Below are 17,881 nucleotides of genomic sequence, written 5' to 3'. Positions count from 1 at the left end.
ACAGAATCCAATGAAGAGAGATTGTTGGGCTGAAAGAGGCCTTGAGACTCAGTGTGTATAGTGTGTAAAGTGATCTGTCCTGTCTTTCTTCCCTAGATTAGCTTGGCCTTGAAAGGTCTTCACTGTTTGTAGAAAAACATCTTTATTAAGAAACAAATGGATCTAACAAACCCTAATTGGGATCTGGTACTTTTTAATGTTAAGATGGGTAAGGTTTGAAGAACAGAGCCTGAGTAGTTTGTCTAATTTTAAGCATACCAGTTGTCTTGCTGGTTATAACAATAACAATGATAACACATGGTTAATCTTCAAACCACTCAGATGTCTCTCAGATAAAGGAGAGAGAAAAACATCTTCCCAGAGCTTAGCAGGAGGCAATAGAGTTGGCATTAGAGCAGACTTTGAGAAAAAGACTGTGGAGTCTTGGGCCTCTTCACACAGTGGACCTGTGATCTGTAAGAACTTGTGCAACATGTACAACTTTTGCGTAATTCTTCCCACACCCAGTGCCTCGGATTGTCAACAAAAGGGGGAAAAAAAGAATCCTCTCTGGAGCTGTTCTCCCTGGTGTGACTGGGAGGGGACCCAGAAGGCTGCTACCTTACCAAAATCCTGTGCTCATCTCTGCCACTGATTTGTCATGTGACTTTAGGAAAGCCACTCTTAATTCTTGACTTGAATTTCTTCATCTCAAAATTGAAAGGTTTGAATTGTAATTGCCAAGTCTCAAACCACTTTTAACTCCCGTTTCAGAGCTGAAGTAGTTTGAGCTGGTTCAGCCTGGCAGCATTGTTAGCACCCAGTGACATTTTGAGTGAGTGACTGCCTGAGATGGGAGACACATGAGTAACCCAAGTCCTGAGGCTTTACCATTAGGCATCCCTACCTGAGAATGCTTACAGTCCACTACCAAGAACCCTCCTGAGTATTTCCATCTATGATACTTCCTGCCCATGGTACTAGAGCTTAAAAGCATGATACCTCTAAGGCAGTGCTGATAAGGGTGACTTAATTCTTGTATAGTCAATATTCAGGTTGCTCAGTACACTACTCTTTAGGAGAGAGAAAAAACAAGCTGGCATATACTTCAGGGAGACTAATCAAAATATCTGAACTTTTAAAAAATTTTATTTTATTTTTCTTACTCTGTAGACCCTAGCTGGCGTGTAACTCACCATGTAAACCAGGGTGGCTTCAGACTTATGGAAATCCACCTGCCTCTGCCTCGTGAGTGGTAGGAGGAAGGTTCCTCACCACCTCTTCTCTGTCTATGAACTATATCTTTATGAAGAAGTAAGGGAAGCTGGGATGTTTCCCCAAGTTTGCTAAAAATAAGGTAGAAAGTTGCTATGGTAGCTGTATGGTGTATTGAAAGTGTTTCAATCTGAAATTTTTATGGGGCAGATTTATAGATTGAAATAAATTTCATATTCTTATAAAGAGAAAATTTGTCAACTCCCCAGAGATGAAAGACTGCTTTGGGAAATAGTAAGTCCTCCATGAACAGGAAGGTATTTGCAGAGAAGCCCCCGCAGTTGATTGTCAGGGCTTACTACCACTGCCACCAATCCTGCACCACCTCATTAGTGCCCATATAACTGGCATAGGTCTGAGAATCTTAGGTTTAATCATGCACTTAATAATAACCCAGTGTAGCCAGTTCTTTATTGGTGGTACTATTGCTCCCATTTTAGAGAGGAGGAAATTAAAGATAAAGAGTTTAATTAAGTTGTCTGAGCTTGAGTGAATGAATGGTGGAAAAGCTGGGAGTTAAACTAGAAAAACCTTGCCCAATTGCCTGTACCTGAGTTAAGTAAGGATTTTATCATTCCATGTGCTGCACAGGGATCCATGCACTGGCTGTGACTGGAAAACTAGGATTTTAAGGATGTTAATATGAAAGGTGACTGTATGATGACAACACAGGCACTCTTAAGAACTTGTCTCCACAATTTGGGCTTAAAGGATGCATCCGGCCTGCCTGCCTGCCTATGTTCTCCCTCCTTCCCTTCTCCCCTCCCTCCCTCCTCTCCTCCCTTTCTCCTTTCCTAACTCCCCCTCTTTTTTCTGTGTATACACAAACTTCCACTTACATGTCATGATAATGAGACAGTTTAGAAAACTTTTGGGTTTCAGAAGATGCTCCAACATGTAATAAGGACACATGCTCCACTCTGTTCATAGCAGCCTTATTTATAATAGCCAAAAGCTGGAAAGAAACCAGATGTCCCTCAACAGAGGAATGGATACAGAATATGTGGTACGTTTACACAATGGAGTACTATGCAGCTATTAAAAAGAATGAATTTGTTGAATTCTTAGACAAATGGATGAATCTGGAGAATATCATCCTGAGTGAGGTAACCCAATCACAAAAGAACACACATGGTATGCACTCACTGATAAGTGGATATTAGCCCAGAAGCTCAGAGTACCCAAGATACAATTCGCAAAACACATGAAACTCAAGAAGAAGGGAGACCAAAGTGTGGATACTTCCTTCCTTCTTAGAAGGGGGAACAAAATAACCCATGGAAGGAGTTACAGAGACAAAGTTCGGAGCAGAGACTGAAGGAAAGGCCATCCAGAGACTGCCCCACCTGGAGATCCAACCCATAAACAACCACCCAAACCAGACACTGTTGTGGATGCCAGCAAGAGCTTGCTGACAGGAGCCTGATATAGCTGTCTCCTGAAAGGCTCTGCCGGCTCCTGACAAATACAGAAGTGAATGCTCACAGCCATCCATTGGACAGAGCACAGGGTCCCCAATGAAGGAGCTAGAGAAAGGACCCAAGGAGTTGAAGGGGTTTGTAGCCTCATAGGAGGAACAACAATATGAACTACAGTTACACCCCCCCCCCCAGAGCTCCCTGGGACTAAACCACCAATCAAAGAAAACAGATGGTGAGACTCATGGCTCTAGCTGCATATGTAGCAGAGGATGGCCTAGTCAGTCATCAAAGAGAGAAGAGACCCTTGGTCCTGTGAAGGTTCTATGCCCCAGTATAGGGGAATGCCAGGGCCAAGAAGCAGGAGTGGGTGGGTTGGTGAGCAGGGGGATGGGAGAGGGGATAGGGGATATTCGGAGGGGAAACTAGGAAAGGGGCTAACATTTGAAATGTAAATAAAGAAAATATCTATTAAAAAAAGAAAACTTTTAGGTTTGCGATCATTTATGAATAAACAACCTTTTTCTTATGTAAACCTTATCTTTAGGGAGGGTGGGATATAGTGAAGATAACGCTGCTGTTACTGAAGCTTTAGCTAACTAAGCCTGGTGCATATATAGTATATATATAAGGTCACTGAGTGTAAATGGATATGAAGATGCATGCAACTTATGTAATACAACTTGGCTATCCCACTGGAACTTAGAATAGATAGAAGCAGGTTCGAAAGAGACTTGAAGTCATGGTGGGAACTTTCCACTTTGGCAGAGGAGACTGACCCCCTGGCACACTTGTCAACATGAACACAACTTTTAGTTTCTTTTTATTATATCAATTTTAGTTGATATTTTATTGTTTTTTAGCATCTTTGTAGGTACTGAGTATCCATAATTATCTCTAGACTATCCAGTAGTTGAATATCAATTGAATATCCAGTATACTTTAATAAGTTGGGTTGATTATTGATTTGGGCTTTCTTCAAATGAGTCTAGGTATGGGCTGAGTATAGTCACTGTATATTGAGTAGTATCAGAATTCAAGAATAAGTCTATGATTTAGAATCTCAGGAAACCTTACCTTGAGTGGGGTGGGACTCACTCAATAGTCATAACTGCTATTGCAGAGGATGCGGAGAAAGAGGACTCCCAGCTGCTGGGGGTGCAAACTGGCACAGCCACTGTGGGAATCAGCTTTGGAGCCTCCTCAAAAAATTAAAAATAGAACTATCATATGACCATATTTCACTTCTGGACATCTGCCTAGAGAACTTTGCCTGTGATGGAGATATTTGCACCTCCATGTTTATTGCAGCTCTACTCATTATAGCAGGAGCTTGGAACCAATCTGGTGGACCATCAGTAGATGAACAGATAATGAAATCTGGCACATTCATGAAACAGAATGTTATTCAACTCTGAAGAAAAATAAAATCATGAAAATTTCAGGAAAATAGATGGACTTAGAATATGTAATATTAAGTGAGACCACTCAATCAGATAAAGAAAAATCCTGCATGTTCTTCTTCATGTATGGATCTTAACCTATGACACATGCATGTATATAAGTGAACAAGTTTGTGTGTAGAGTATAATATTTAGAAAGAACAGGAAATGGTATCTAAAAAAGATAAAATGCTCACTAATGAGTTCACATATGTAGTATATATAGTTCCTGTAAATCCTTTTCATTATCTCCCTAGGCATAACACATTTTCATTGCAAAACCATTGGCATGGGGAACTTACCTTAATGTGAGCTCTGATTGACATTCCTATTCCTGTAGGCTCTCATTCTCCATGGTACCAAACCAAGTGTCTTTCACTCTTTAACTAAGTTTAGCTATTCAGATTATAGAGTGTGAAGATTGTTAGAAGTATGTTTAATACCAGAAGTTAGGTAACTCTGAGACTACCTTAGAGTTCTGATTTACTTCTTCTGAATCTCAAAGAATAATACACCATACATTTGAAAACATTGGGCAACTTGTTTTTCACTGTATGTTATAATTCTGATTATATCAATGATGACTAATAATCATATCCTTTTCATTTAAATAAACATAATCTTTAGGGAGGCTTTAGTGTGCTAGAATAAAGATAAAGCTGTGACTAGAAAAGTTGTACCTAAAATGGACATCAGAGTCCAGGGATGTAGGTAGGGTGGTGGAGGGCTTTTTTAGCATACACAGAGCCTGGGTCCAGCACCATAGAAAACAGGCATTCTCAGCACTCAGGAGGTAGAGGCAGGAGAATCAGAAGTTCAAGGTCATCTTTGACTACATAGCAAGTTAAAGGACAGCCTGGAATATATGTAGCCATATTTCAAAAGAAAAAATAGAAAGCACATTAAATTGGCAATGTGTAAAGCACAAAAATGGATGCATTTCATTGAATTTTGCTTATGTGTTCAAGAAAGGGTAAGAGAGGCTAATACTTTGTCTTGACAATCAGATTGGGCAGATCATCACTGAGTTGACTGGTACAGTGACTTAGGCCATTTCTCAAGCCTTTCTTTCAGTGGCAATGACTTCAACCTGTTTATGGGTCTCCACTCCAGGATACAGACAAAATCCCATTCCTGATCTCTGCTCTTCAGCTCCCACCTCTGGGCACCATGTTTGACATTTGCAGCACTAGTCCACTGCACTCCCTCTGCCTGTGTACTGCTGCCCATTCACATTCCTCACAGAGGTGTGGCAGCCGCCCAGCCTTGAATTAGGGAGGAGATAGCTCACTTGCCTCTGTAGGATAAGTGCTCACTGATAACATTCCTAGAGAAAATCTAATTGCTAAGGTTTCTGGAGCTTTGTGAGGAGCCAGTACTTAGTGGAGTCAGCTTGGGAGCAAAGGGTATAATGTAGTTTAGGCTCATTACTCCACTCTGATGAATTAGTATGAATAAAATCCTAAAAATAGTGCCAGTAGCTATCATGACAGTATGTAGAAGAGACAAGTGGCACAAAGCACATGGATGAAGGGTTCAGTAATAAAGAGTTCCTGAATAGCTAGTACTGGGTACCATATGAAATGCTTTATAAAAGATTGACTTCTCAGAGCAACTACTTAAGGATATACTTATAGCTCTATCCTATAAAAAGGTAGTCTAGCTTCCATCCTCAAGACTGTGGGCAAGCTCCATGACTCAAGGATTGACTAGAAAGCTGGGACTGACTTACAGGGTGTCAGCGATAGCCTGCCTCCAACTCTCCCTGAGGAACCAGGCTAGAGGGCAGACACAATATGGAGAAGTCACACAGTAATAGAGGAAGGAATGTGTCTTTGAAACTCTAGCCATTCCAAGCCAGCGTTTGAAACGTTTCTGCTTAGGTGCCGCACCTCTAAGCAAGTCTCTGATGTGAGCTGGCCACCGCACAGGTTTAACTGCTGCTTCGCTGGGAGACCCCGAGACAGAACCAGCAGTTCTGACTGTTCTTATAAGTACTTGAGTTTGGAAGGATTTTTTTATGGAATGGCATGCAAGCACCGCAACTTCTGTTTGCTAATTCTTGGGTAAGATTAGTATCAAAAATACAATTGCAGCCTTTTAGTGGGGAAATCTTCCTCCTGGAGAGAGATGTGTGGAAACAGAAAGGTTTACAAGGTGGGCTTGTTTGGAATTACAGCATTAAACTGCTGAGGTGACTGTTTTGTGGGTGTGTGAGTAGAAAGAGCTTTGGGTTTGGGGTCAGAAAGCCTGTGTTTAGATGTTCACCTGAGAGCTCCATCCAAGTGGCATGGCAGAGATACTCTTGCTGAGGGCTGGCTTGCTTCCCACTCAGAAAGAAGACTGGGAATTCACTATTTAGTGGAGTATTTTTAGAGATATATAGATGTTGGGAACTAAAAAGGGGGCCCAGGGGATGCCCTGGGGAAGGGGAGGGGCCCAGGGGATGCCCAGGGGAAGGGGAGACCCACACCCTGCCAGAGTTTTACCTATTCTCTGGTCTGTCAGGAGTGGGAGAGCTGCCATACACTTTTCACTCAGCCCCAGGTGAGGATTCCTCTGACCCACTCTTTGGTGGTTGGCAAAGGGGCAGCCCTACCTGGGAACCCCAGAGCTACTTTGATAAAGCCACAAGGGTTATAGGAGACAGGGATGAGGGAAGAGGTTCCCAAAACTGACCAGAGTGAGTGCAGCAGATCTTGATGAGATCTCTCTATATATATGGTTTTAAAGCTTTATTGTAGAAAGGCAGGGGAAAAGAGAGAAGGAGAGAGAGAGAGAGAGAGAGAGAGAGAGAGAGAGAGAGAGAGAAGGCTAGAGAGAAAGAGAGTAAGAGAGAGGAGAGGAGAAGACAAAGGGGAGAGAGGGTGAGAGTGAGGGGTAAGAAGTAAGAGAGTAAGAAGAGCACAAGAGAGTGAGGTGGAGACCTAACAGCCCCTTTTATGGTCTTTACTGTTGCTAGGTAACTGGGGAGGAGTTTAGCCTGAAGGTCAGAAGCTTGAGCCATTGCCTAAGTGACTTCTAGCCATGCTTCTCTTGTGGGGGCTGTGGGGGGGGGGGTGGTAACTTAGGCAGGAGCTAGAGTTCCAGGAGCATGAGGGAATGCCTACTGTGTCATGAAGGTGAATTATCACCATTTTTGGGGTTCAGACCTCAGCTCAACTGGAGACCAGCCTGCAATTCCCCACATACAGAGATTACAGTGTACAGGGGTCTGGGAATATGTTAAATGAGAAGTGAGAGGGGAAAGGTAGACAGAGCACACTTAGATACTATTATTTGATCTCAAGATATTTCAACAAGTTTAACATGGACGAGGACATCAATTGGTGTTTCATACTTTTGAAGTACAAACAGGAAATGATGTAATAGAGTCAGTCATTTTGCTGCTACAACAAAATTTTATTGACTAAAGAACTAAAATAGTAGAAATCTATTAATAGTGGAGAGTTCTGAAGGCAGGTGCGGTGGTTTGATGGAGTGTCCCCAGTGTCCATGTTTTAAAGGTTAACTCTTAGCATGAAGTGATGTTGTGAGGTGTTGAGAGGTGGAACCTAGTGGGAAATTTTAGGTATTGGAGTTGTTGTGCCCTTGAAGGTAATTGTGGGGAATTACAATCCTCCTCCCTCTTCCCACTTCTCCTTTGGTCAGGCTTTTCCTGTTAATATGCTTTCATTGTGATATGTACCACAGGCCCATAGTAGGGTTGGGGTTCATAGTTCATAGACCAAAACCACTCAAGCTATAAGGCAAAACGATGCTTTCTTTCTTATGAATTGATTTATCTCAGGTATTTGTTATAGTACTAAAAACCTAAAGTACTCAGGAAGTCTAAAGTCAAGTTACCAGTAGTTTCAGTCTGGTGAGACTTTCCCCAGGCTCAAGATGGTTAGAGGGTGTCCATTTCTGCACCTTCTAGGAAGAAGGAGCTAATTAACAATGTCCTTCCTTATTGTTGAAAGGGAAGGATGACAAAAAGGGCCTAACTTAGTTGCCAACAGGCTTTTTGGGTCACAAATTTCATCCATGAGGGCTTTAATCCCCATCAGTAATTATCTCCTCAGGGCCCCCTCTTTATGTGTGTGTGTGTATTTGCATAAATATGTACAAATGCAGATATATAATTTTAGCCCATGAGGATTCTCTTGTATAATCAGTTGAAGGTTGAAGCTACTCTTCCCTGGGTGAGTCCAGGGAGATCATAACAAAGAGGCTCTGAAGACCCCCAGCAGAGCGGGCTCTGGGCTCATAGATGAAGCTCTTCCACTTCTTTTAAGTGTCCAACTCCAAAGTAACTTTTGTCTTTCTGTATTAGAGAAATAATCTGTTTATAGATAGAGAAACTAGAAGACCAGATCAACAAATGTTTGCTTTTCCTTTTTTTTAAACTGATACTTTTGGTGGAACCATGGAGAAGAAAGGCCGAGGAAGCAAGCCCGTTGTAAGTTTCTGTAGTGTGTGACAGTGGTGTGCCCACTGAGCTCCTCACTCCCGGCTTCTCTGATCACTCACGTGACTTAGTAGTTGTTCTCCAAAGAAAGATCAAAGGAAGGGGGTCATCTCCTGTCTTGTTTGTTATAAAAATCGCACAACTCACTAGTTTATTTTGTCTTTTTTATATCCACATTGCAATGTTAAGGCCAAGAAAATTTTAAAATTTTACAAAACTGTTTTTGTGGTGTGTGTGTTGTGGGGTGTGTGTGTGTATGTGTGTGTGTGTGTGTGTCCTTCCATAGGTCAGGGTTGATACTGCGTGTCTTCTTCTATCTCTTTCCAAATTTATTTCTAGATGGGGTCCCAAATTGGATCTATACCTCACCCATTTGTATAAAATGGTTGGCCAATCAGCTGCAGGGATTGGCTTGTCTCTGCTTCCCTAGCAGTTGGATTGTGACTAACACCAGGTCCAGCTTTTACATCAGGGCAAGGTTCTGAATTCAGGTCTTCATGTTTGCACAGCAAACACCCTACAGAATGAGCCAGCTCTCCAGTATCCACATAGATTTATTTTATTATCTTCTCCTTATGCCCACAGGAAGGTCAGGACTTATATCTCAGAGTTACCATACTTTTTTTGTTCCTGAGGTGATGCTAGGGATACAGAAAAATCATTGCACATATTTCTCAGCTGGTCTGACTTAGAACCTGTCTTGTCTTTTTACAAAATAAAGTATGCTTTTATTCCTTAAGAACATTTCCATAAAATGATGTAAATCTCTAGAGTGGTTTGAAATCTTTTGTCTAAGTTTGTTTGCTGCTCTCACTCTGTATTTCCTCTCTATTTTGACTATATTTCCTTTGTTAAGTTCACACAGAAATATAGTATTTCCCTACCCCCTCCAACTCCTCTCTTGCCCATCCTCCTTCCAGATTCATGTCATGTACTTTTTAAAAAATTTTAAAAATGCTATGTTTCGTGGCTGTCCATCCTGTTAAAGAAAACTGACTCCGCTTCCTTCAACAGTGATTCCTGGCCAAGTACCCTTCCCTGTTCATGCCAGTGTTGACGGCTTGATCTTGTGCAGACCTTGTGCAGTGCCACAGCTGCTCTGAGTATATGAGTGCTGTGCTTGTGTTCTATCCAGCAGACACTGTGCTGCAGCTGTCCTCCACGGTCTGTGGCTCTTACACTCTTTCCACCTTCCCTTCCACCATGTTTTCTGAGTCTTCCTGGGAGGGGCCATGATAGATTCCCCCCACCTCTGTCTCTGTCTCTCTGTGTCTCTATCTCTGTCTCTGTCTCTCCCTCCTCTCCTCCTCCCTCCCTCTCTTGCTGTCCCTCCCTTACTCCCTTCCCTCCTCTCATTTGGGGTTGCTGACATCCTATGAGACAAAATTTTAAAGATAGCTTGTCAGTTTTACTGACATGAATTAGGGGCATATCTCTGTTCATGAAAATCCCAGTGCTTATGAAATTTTATTAAGTTTAAAACTGATAAGCACATCCCCCTTCCGAGTTCCCAAAGGCCAGGCTAAGCACTTTTGTTTCTACCTCAGCCTCTCATGAATTTACTCAATGCCTGTGTTGGTTCCTTGGCAACATAGGAGTAGTTCTTGTGGTAATCGTGACTTTGCAGCCTCATGTTCTGTACTTGTTAGTGTAGAGGCACTTTGTACAGATCATGGGACAGTGGACAGCATAGGTCATCACTGAAGTAAAGGAGCCCATGGTTATTGTCTTTGGTATAGGATGATGGTAATTACATTCTGTGACCATAAAATAAAGAACACAGTCTAACAGATAAGTGATAACCAGCTTACAGGGCTGCTTGAACTTGAGCCTGAGGGACAACTGGCACTCCATGCATGGACTGCTAGTCTGGAGTGCCTCTCCAGAGCCTTTCAGTCTCCATCTGACACCTGTGAGAGGACCTCCATTCTGCTCAATAGAGTCACCTGTCAGTGAGCAGGTCCCTGGGCCAGATTTGTCATTCAGCTCCTCTTAGCTTGGGCCAGGGCTTTCATTTTTATTTTTGCACTAGATGAGCTTACTTTGCATCTTAGGGAAAGGGAAGGATAAAGAATCTAGTGACCAGTACCAATATCACAGTCACAGTGGCACTGCAACTATGTTTCTGGGGACTTTGTTTACACAACTTGGAGACTGAACCACCCATCCTAAGGAATCAAGGCCTAAGCCCAGTAGGCATTGCACAGAGGGGTTTCTCAGCCTCTCTCCACAGAATGCTTACAGATGTTAGCTGAGATGCCAAGTCTTCTGTGGGTTGTCTAGGTGCAAGATAAAGAACTCTAGACCATGCCTCACCTGCTTACTTTGTCCTTTTCAAGTTATTTCAGATTTCAGCATTGTACACAGCCCCTCTGGCATTGTGCTAGCAATAATATGAAGGCAGGGAGCAGAAGACTCATCTCACACTGTTTTAAACTGTTTTATTGAAATTCAAACCATACAGTTTATCTATTAACACAAGCCATTCAGTAGACTTTCCAGTAATCACAGTATTTAAGTTAATCGAGGGTCACATCAATGCCTCTAGTTCCAGTGCTATATCTGTTCCTTCCCTCAGACATTATCTCCCCTCTGGGGGCTCTGCACCATGCCCAGGGGCTTTTCAAGTGCTGTCCCATCCTCTGGTCCCTTTCTCCGTGAGAACGGTGGCAGCAGCACTATTGAGCGCAGCCATTGTTTCATTCAGTAGAGACTCGCTGATTTAGCCCCACACCTCCATGTACCGACGCAGTTTCCCCAGCCTCCCATTTCTTCCAGCACTAATTTATTTCTGTTACATGTTCTAGGAGACCAAAGCTGGTGGTGTCTTTTGCATGGCAGGCCAGTGCTCTGCCTCTGACCCAGCTCCAGCCCTCCTTCGCTCAAGCTGGCAGGGTTACCTTTGGAAGAAAAGAGACTAGGAGCCATTAGAATTTTGATGTTTCTGAACAGCTTTTCTTGTTTTTAATCAGGAAAAGAATATTTTTGTTCAGACAAGATATATGGAGGGCTACAGCTATGTAATGGTTGCCTCTAACCCTTGGTTCTTGATTTTTATAATTATTATTTTACTTTAAATTACGTGTGTGGGGGGGTTTGTGACTGTGAATATGTGAACACAGGTGCCCACAGAGGCCACAGACATCAAGGAGCTTGGAAATGGAATTGTAGAACTGCAAAATGAACCACGTGGGTGCTGGGAACTGAACTCTGGTCCTCTACGAAAGCAGTGTACTCTTAACAGCGGAGACATTTCTCTCCCTGGTTCTCAGTTCTTATTCAGAGATACAAAACTATTTCCTTTTCCAAAAGCTTTCATGTGGTGTTTGTATTTTAACCTAAGATTTGCTCCCTCTCTGTAGCTAGAGATGGGCCTCCTAGTAGTTAGCAAGCTTTTGTATACTGGGAAGTAATTCCTGTGCAAACATTTCTGCAATGAACAATTTACTGTTGTTCAAGATAGTTTTTAAATGCCACGTGGACGGCATGCTACAGCTGGGGCATCAGGAGCAAGGCCATGTGTGTAGCTTGAATCAAGCCTGTGTCCTACAAACCCCAGCATTGGGAGTATTGAGATCGCTGACTCTCTGGCTCAGGTTTAGACATTTTATCTAATTTCTAGTGAGTAGTGAATGTTGGGCATTGAAACTAAATTCCACTATTTTTAAAGTTTCTAAATGGGAGAAAGCAGTTTTTGTTTGTTTGGTTGGTTTTTTGTTTTGTTGTTTTTTGTTTTTTGCTATGTACGTATTTTGGTCTGTGGGAAGAATACTGCTGATGAAAGGACCCAGTTAGGGAGAAAGACTTCACCAGTTCTCATCCTGGGTCACTGAAACTGAATGCTCACAAGTGCAAAGCATGTGTGAATGAGAAGCCAAGGTGTCCAGTTTTGTTTTCTTACCTCAAAAATGACGAAGCTTGAACCTGGGCTTTGCGTTTAGTTCCTTTGATAATTAACTGCTACTTTAAAGTTCAGCATTGCTTATAAGACAAGCAGTTCTGTGTGTCTCACTGATTTATTTTATTTTGTCAATATAATTTATTTGATCTAGTGATAATCATGAGCTATTCAACAATTAGGTTTTCTTCTTTCCCTTTTCTTTTTCTTTTTGGAGTGGCTGGAAAAAATATACTATATATTAATGACTTTTATACAATCTCATTTTATTTTTTCTAGGAGTCAGAGAATAATAAGTTATGTTCCCTATATTCCTTCCGAAATACGTCTACCTCACCACATAAGCCTGACGAAGGGAGTCGGGAGCGTGAAATAATTAACAGTGTTACTTTTGGAACCCCGGAACGCCGCAAAGGGAGCCTTGCCGATGTGGTGGATACGCTGAAGCAGAAGAAGCTGGAGGAGATGACTCGGACGGAACAAGAGGGTATGTGAACTTCCTCTCTGGGCTTTTTTTCCCTCGGCAATAGCAAAATAACCAAGATTCCAAGGGCCAGAAGTGCCCAAGAAAGCTGGGAATAGTCACTCAGAGGTTACTATGGTGACAGCTGACTGAAGTCCATTATGAGTGCTAAGCAGATAGCCCCAGTTTTCCCAAAATCTGTGCGTTTGGTTTGTTTCTTACAACAATACCCCAAGGATTAGAACTGATGTTAACCATCACCCTGGAAAAAGATAGCAAGGGAATTTCCCTAACTACAGCTTTAGTGATTTTTTTTTCTTATTTCCTTTTGGCAGATAGTTTTTTGATGATATGTCCCATTTAAAAATGAAGTAAACTTTTTTTTCTAATGTGTTTCCCTTCCATTTTCTGACTGTTACACATTTAAAATTTCACATTCACCCCTAAATGCTGGACTAGGGTGGAGAGCTGCTGATGCCCTCCAAGCGTGGGAGGCGGTGCCTGCCACAGCCTTCTGTGCTCAGCTCCTCTACAGGAGCCTCCAGTGGACTCTGTATTTAAACAAAATGCACTGTGGACTTATCACAGTGAGTGTGTACATGTGTTCTTTATCTGTGTGCTTCAGCCCTGACCTAGCCCTGGGTTTTTCACCAGTTTTTGAGATTTAGACCTCAGTGACACTCTAGGGGACTTTGACTGGCAGGTAGTTCCCGTCTAATTGAATTTATTCTTATAAAGACTTAATGTTCGTCTTTTATTGATGTTTGTGGAAGTCTGACTAAAGAGTCCTGCTAATCAGATTGCTGGCGCACAGTTGATGCTTTTGATGATCCAGGTTACCCAGCAGTAACTTAGGAACTGCAGCCCTGTCTGATACTTACTTTACCCAAAGCTCAGTTTTTCTAATCCTAAACAGGATTCAAAAGTGGCTGTGGTCTTTGTATTTAACATGGCAATTGAAATATTTTGAGAAATATTTTGAGAAATAACACAATGAATATGAAAGTCTCTTATAACTGCAAACTATGTGGATCTGAGATGTTCCTGATGATGATCACATTATCAATGTTAATCATTCCACTGTGTTTCCACGTGCTGATGCCTCTGGAGACCACTGAGGTGATTGGATAATCAACGTTACCATTATTTCTCTTTAGTTACAGACCTTTAGAATTCTTGTGCTTGCTTGATGCATACATCACATATTTCTTTTTACACACCCATGTGTATGATTGATCCTTTTTGTCACCTGAGGGTATCTGTGCATGTGTACTCGTGAATACTGATTGCCTCTTCAATACTGGGTTTCAAGCTCTTTATATCTTTCCCAATTGTCAGTAATTTCTAATATGTTTCTCACATTCATCTTTAGATTGTGAAAAATGGTGATTGGTACATTCTGATCTATATTTAAAACATGAACAAGTATGCTGTAGAGGGGCCGATGAGCAATTATGGATAGCACACGTGATTGTTAGTGTGTGAACTCTGAGCTGACTGACTCTTCTGCTCTTTCAGAGCTTTGTCTTCTCTATTACTCCCTTCAACAGTCTAGTGAAGTCTGTAACTCCTTAGCACTATGGTAAACTCAGAAAATAAAATCTATAGATTTAGAGAGAAGTGAATTATATTAAATACCCAAGTAATTTTTAAAATATGGTAAGGGAGATTGTGATACCCTTTACTCATGGTAAGATAAAGTTTAAGGTAGGCCCAGCCACTCCCTTCTCGTGTAGCAGTGCTATAACTGACATGTGCAGGTGTTTTAACAATTGCAGTGAGATGGAGAACTGTCTCTTGTTAATGTGATAATACCACAGCCACAGCAGATGTTGCTTTCACCCATCACTTGAGGAAAGGCAAAAATCTCAGTATGAGCTAGTTGGGGAAAGGTTGCTTTCCCATCTGAGTTCTGTCTATCAGTCTTTTGGGGTCTGTGGACTCAAGGTTAAGAAGGCTGTTGCAAGATTACATGCTGTGCTCACAATGCATGAGGGAGTAGTCTCAAACTTTTAAAGGCTTTGTAGTCTAGTAAAAGGCATAGGACACATCGTGAATGAAACCCAGTCTGAAGTCTAACAGTGACAGGCTCCATGAAAGCTGAACAGATCAAATGTTTTGGGAGTTTACAAGGTAAGGTTGCTCCTGCCTAGGAAGCCACCGGAGGGTTCTATGGGGAATGAGTCCTAACTAGTCTGGAGAATGAAAGTAGTGCTTTGGTGGAGTGCAGGGAAAGACATTGCAGGCTGAGGAAGGGCATTGCACATAAAACAGCCAGCCTTCAGGCTCTAACTTGAGGTGAATTTGCATAGGGGATATTAAGATAGAAAAACTAGGCTGTGTTTGGATCCTGACAGGTCTTGCCGTTCTGGCTAGAAAATTCAAACGCAATATTGAAAGTGATGGAGGAACTGTTAACTGTTCTGTTCTTCATGGCAAAGGATTAGACCTTTGCTCTGAGAAAGCAAATCTGGCAGTTCAGTGTGGGGTGGATGGGAGCAGGGACAAGTATTCAGGAAATAGTTCCAGGCTAGAGATGATAAGGGCCTTAACTAAGACAGCAGAAGTGAGAAAGGAAGGCTGTATATGGAGATGGAGTCGGGAGAGGAATTGTGAAGATGTATGAGTGTGCAAACCAAGGTTTTATTGTTGTTTATTTTGTTTTTTTAATCTCTGGTCAAATAGGAAGATAGTGATACAATCAATAAAATAAAGAGCGCAAATATGGTTTGCAAATGGGAGCAGTACATGGTTTCTAGTTTTATAATGTTATAGTTTGAATCCCATTTTTTAAGTGTGTGCATGTATACACATAGAGGCACATGTGCATGCCCACATGCCCACATGTGTGTATGCAACACCCTGCCTTAGCAACTGTGTGAAGGTCAAAGAACAACTTCAATCATCAGCCCTCCCTTTTCATCCTGTTGAAGGCAGTGTTTATTATTCTTTGCCACTGCATACACTAGGCTAACTGCCCTGTCCCTTCCAGGGATTGTCCCATCTCCACCTCTCTTTTCTCATAAGCATGCTGGGATTGCAAATGCACACCACTGTGTCCAGCATCACATAGATACTAGGATCCTGAATTCGGGCCTTGGCACTCTTACAGCCAGGGCTTTAGCCACTCAGTCACCTCCTTATGCCTGAATACTAATTTCATTTGTCTTCTGGTAACAATAGAAGGCAGTGGGAGACCAAGGAGCTATAGAAAGATCATTAAAGTTTAGGATAGATTTCTGATTCTAAAATGATCACAGACAATCCTCCCAGTATCTCCTTGGCTTTGGCTCTTTAAAGCCTTGGGCCTGGTTCCTCAGGTGGAACAGGACATCTCACGGGGCATGTAAGAACTGTTCACATATATCATTTCCCCTCCACATCATGGTTTGAGGGCCATATTTTAGGATCAACTGATTGGCAAGCCTGTATGGATAACAGAATAAATGAAGATCTTTCTTGAGTCATTCCCAGAAAATGTTTTGACTCTTTATCAAATTAAAAAGACCTTCCCTCTCATTCCTCTTAATGCAGAAACTCATCTGTATGAGATTTATCATTGTCCATTTAAATTGTTGCTTACATAATAAAACAGCAACTTTTCAGGCAGATGCATTGATCCACTATATCACTCTTCTCCCTGAGCATTGCTCTGACTAAATTGCAGAGAATCTGATGAACAATGGCATTCTGTCAGAAGCACCCCCTCCCAACAGTGAAGCTGATGGGAAGATGAACAAGGGTTCTGCCTTTTGTGAATTTAACTTTGATTTAGTGTCATAAGTAGATGAATGGCTATGTGGCACTTAGGGAAATGACGGGTGAGTAGAGACACAGGAGTCTATTGGATGACTAAATCTTAGAATCTTCTTTTTAAAGTCCTGTTGATACTGGTGGGTAGAGTGCGCAGAAAGGCTGTGATTAATAGAGCCAGGTTAGAATGCTTCCAACATAAAAATCCTTCAGCTGCGATTAAATGATGAATCCTAGTTATCCCGTGTTACCCATCTTGTTGCCAGCATAGCTGGGTCCTAACATAAGCGACAGTTGTCAGAAAATGAACACTTTAAAAAGGACTTCTATATCTAAATACATATATTTAATCAGAGAGCCCTTTGGCTTCTGAAAATAGGTTGTCTAATGAGAATTTCATTTGAGCAGCTGCGACTGAGGAGGTCAACAGGCAGCGCTAGGAGAATATGGCCCAGCTGGTTAAATGTGGTGGCTGTCGTGATTTAAACGGTCAAGTGCTGCTTGTAATCCAGGACCGTCTGTTTGTGGAGGGAAGAGTGAGTGCTTCAGCATAATGTACAGCTGTTTTCATCTCTCTTTAATAATAGTGCTCCAACCGCTGTCATGTCTTGTGTATCATACTACTGAGTATATGGTCCCAGGCCGCTGGGGTGGGTTGCAGTCAGCATTGGGAGTCACGTGAGGAACAGGGACACAAGAGGAAAACCCTTGGGTGTCAGATAAGACTTTCTGACTCTCAGACTTTTCAAGATTCTCTTTTGGGTAATAATTACCACCATCGTGAGGAAGCAGCAGTGCTTGGAATTAGGTACAAATATCAGAGTAGATGTAGTTTTTTTGGGAGAGTGTGGAGAGGACACAGCTTAGTCAGGGTTCCATAGACACTTCTGGGTCAGAGACATAGAGTATGAATTTGCCCCCTGGTGTACCTTAGGCCATCAGGGTGATACAAGCACACAGATACACCATGTTGTGCCCCCCGACAAAGGGCAGTAAGCTTGGACTTCTGACAAAGCAAGCTTCTCAAAGGATGCTATAGCTGTTGGGAGTACCATGTATGTGTTTCTGTGTATGACAGGCACACTGGTATCATTTACATCTCTAAACAGTCATCTGGTCTGCGTTCCCATTGAAGTGTACCAATGTTGTATGTTTTTGTGTAATAAAGTTGTTGTTTAGTATAGCTGAAATGAGGAGAAAACT

The 17,881-nt window shown here is 42.0% G+C and overlaps 1 protein-coding gene across 1 annotated transcript in view; it reads left to right on the top strand.

The window, feature by feature from the left end:
* The window catches only part of Sox6 (SRY-box 6), a 554,993-nt gene that overhangs the window by 237,184 nt on the left and 299,928 nt on the right, over positions 1-17,881 (top strand). Inside the window, exon 4 of the mRNA XM_029480199.1 lies at positions 12,742-12,949. Within this exon, the coding sequence (XP_029336059.1) occupies positions 12,742-12,949 (208 nt within the window). The remainder of the gene's footprint in view (positions 1-12,741; positions 12,950-17,881) is intronic.

Source organism: Mus caroli, chromosome 7 (genome assembly GCF_900094665.2).
Source record: "Mus caroli chromosome 7, CAROLI_EIJ_v1.1, whole genome shotgun sequence".
Taxonomy (NCBI): domain Eukaryota; kingdom Metazoa; phylum Chordata; class Mammalia; order Rodentia; family Muridae; genus Mus; species Mus caroli.
The sequence above is the reverse complement of the archived record's forward strand: the minus strand, read 5'-3'. Positions and strand labels throughout refer to the sequence as shown.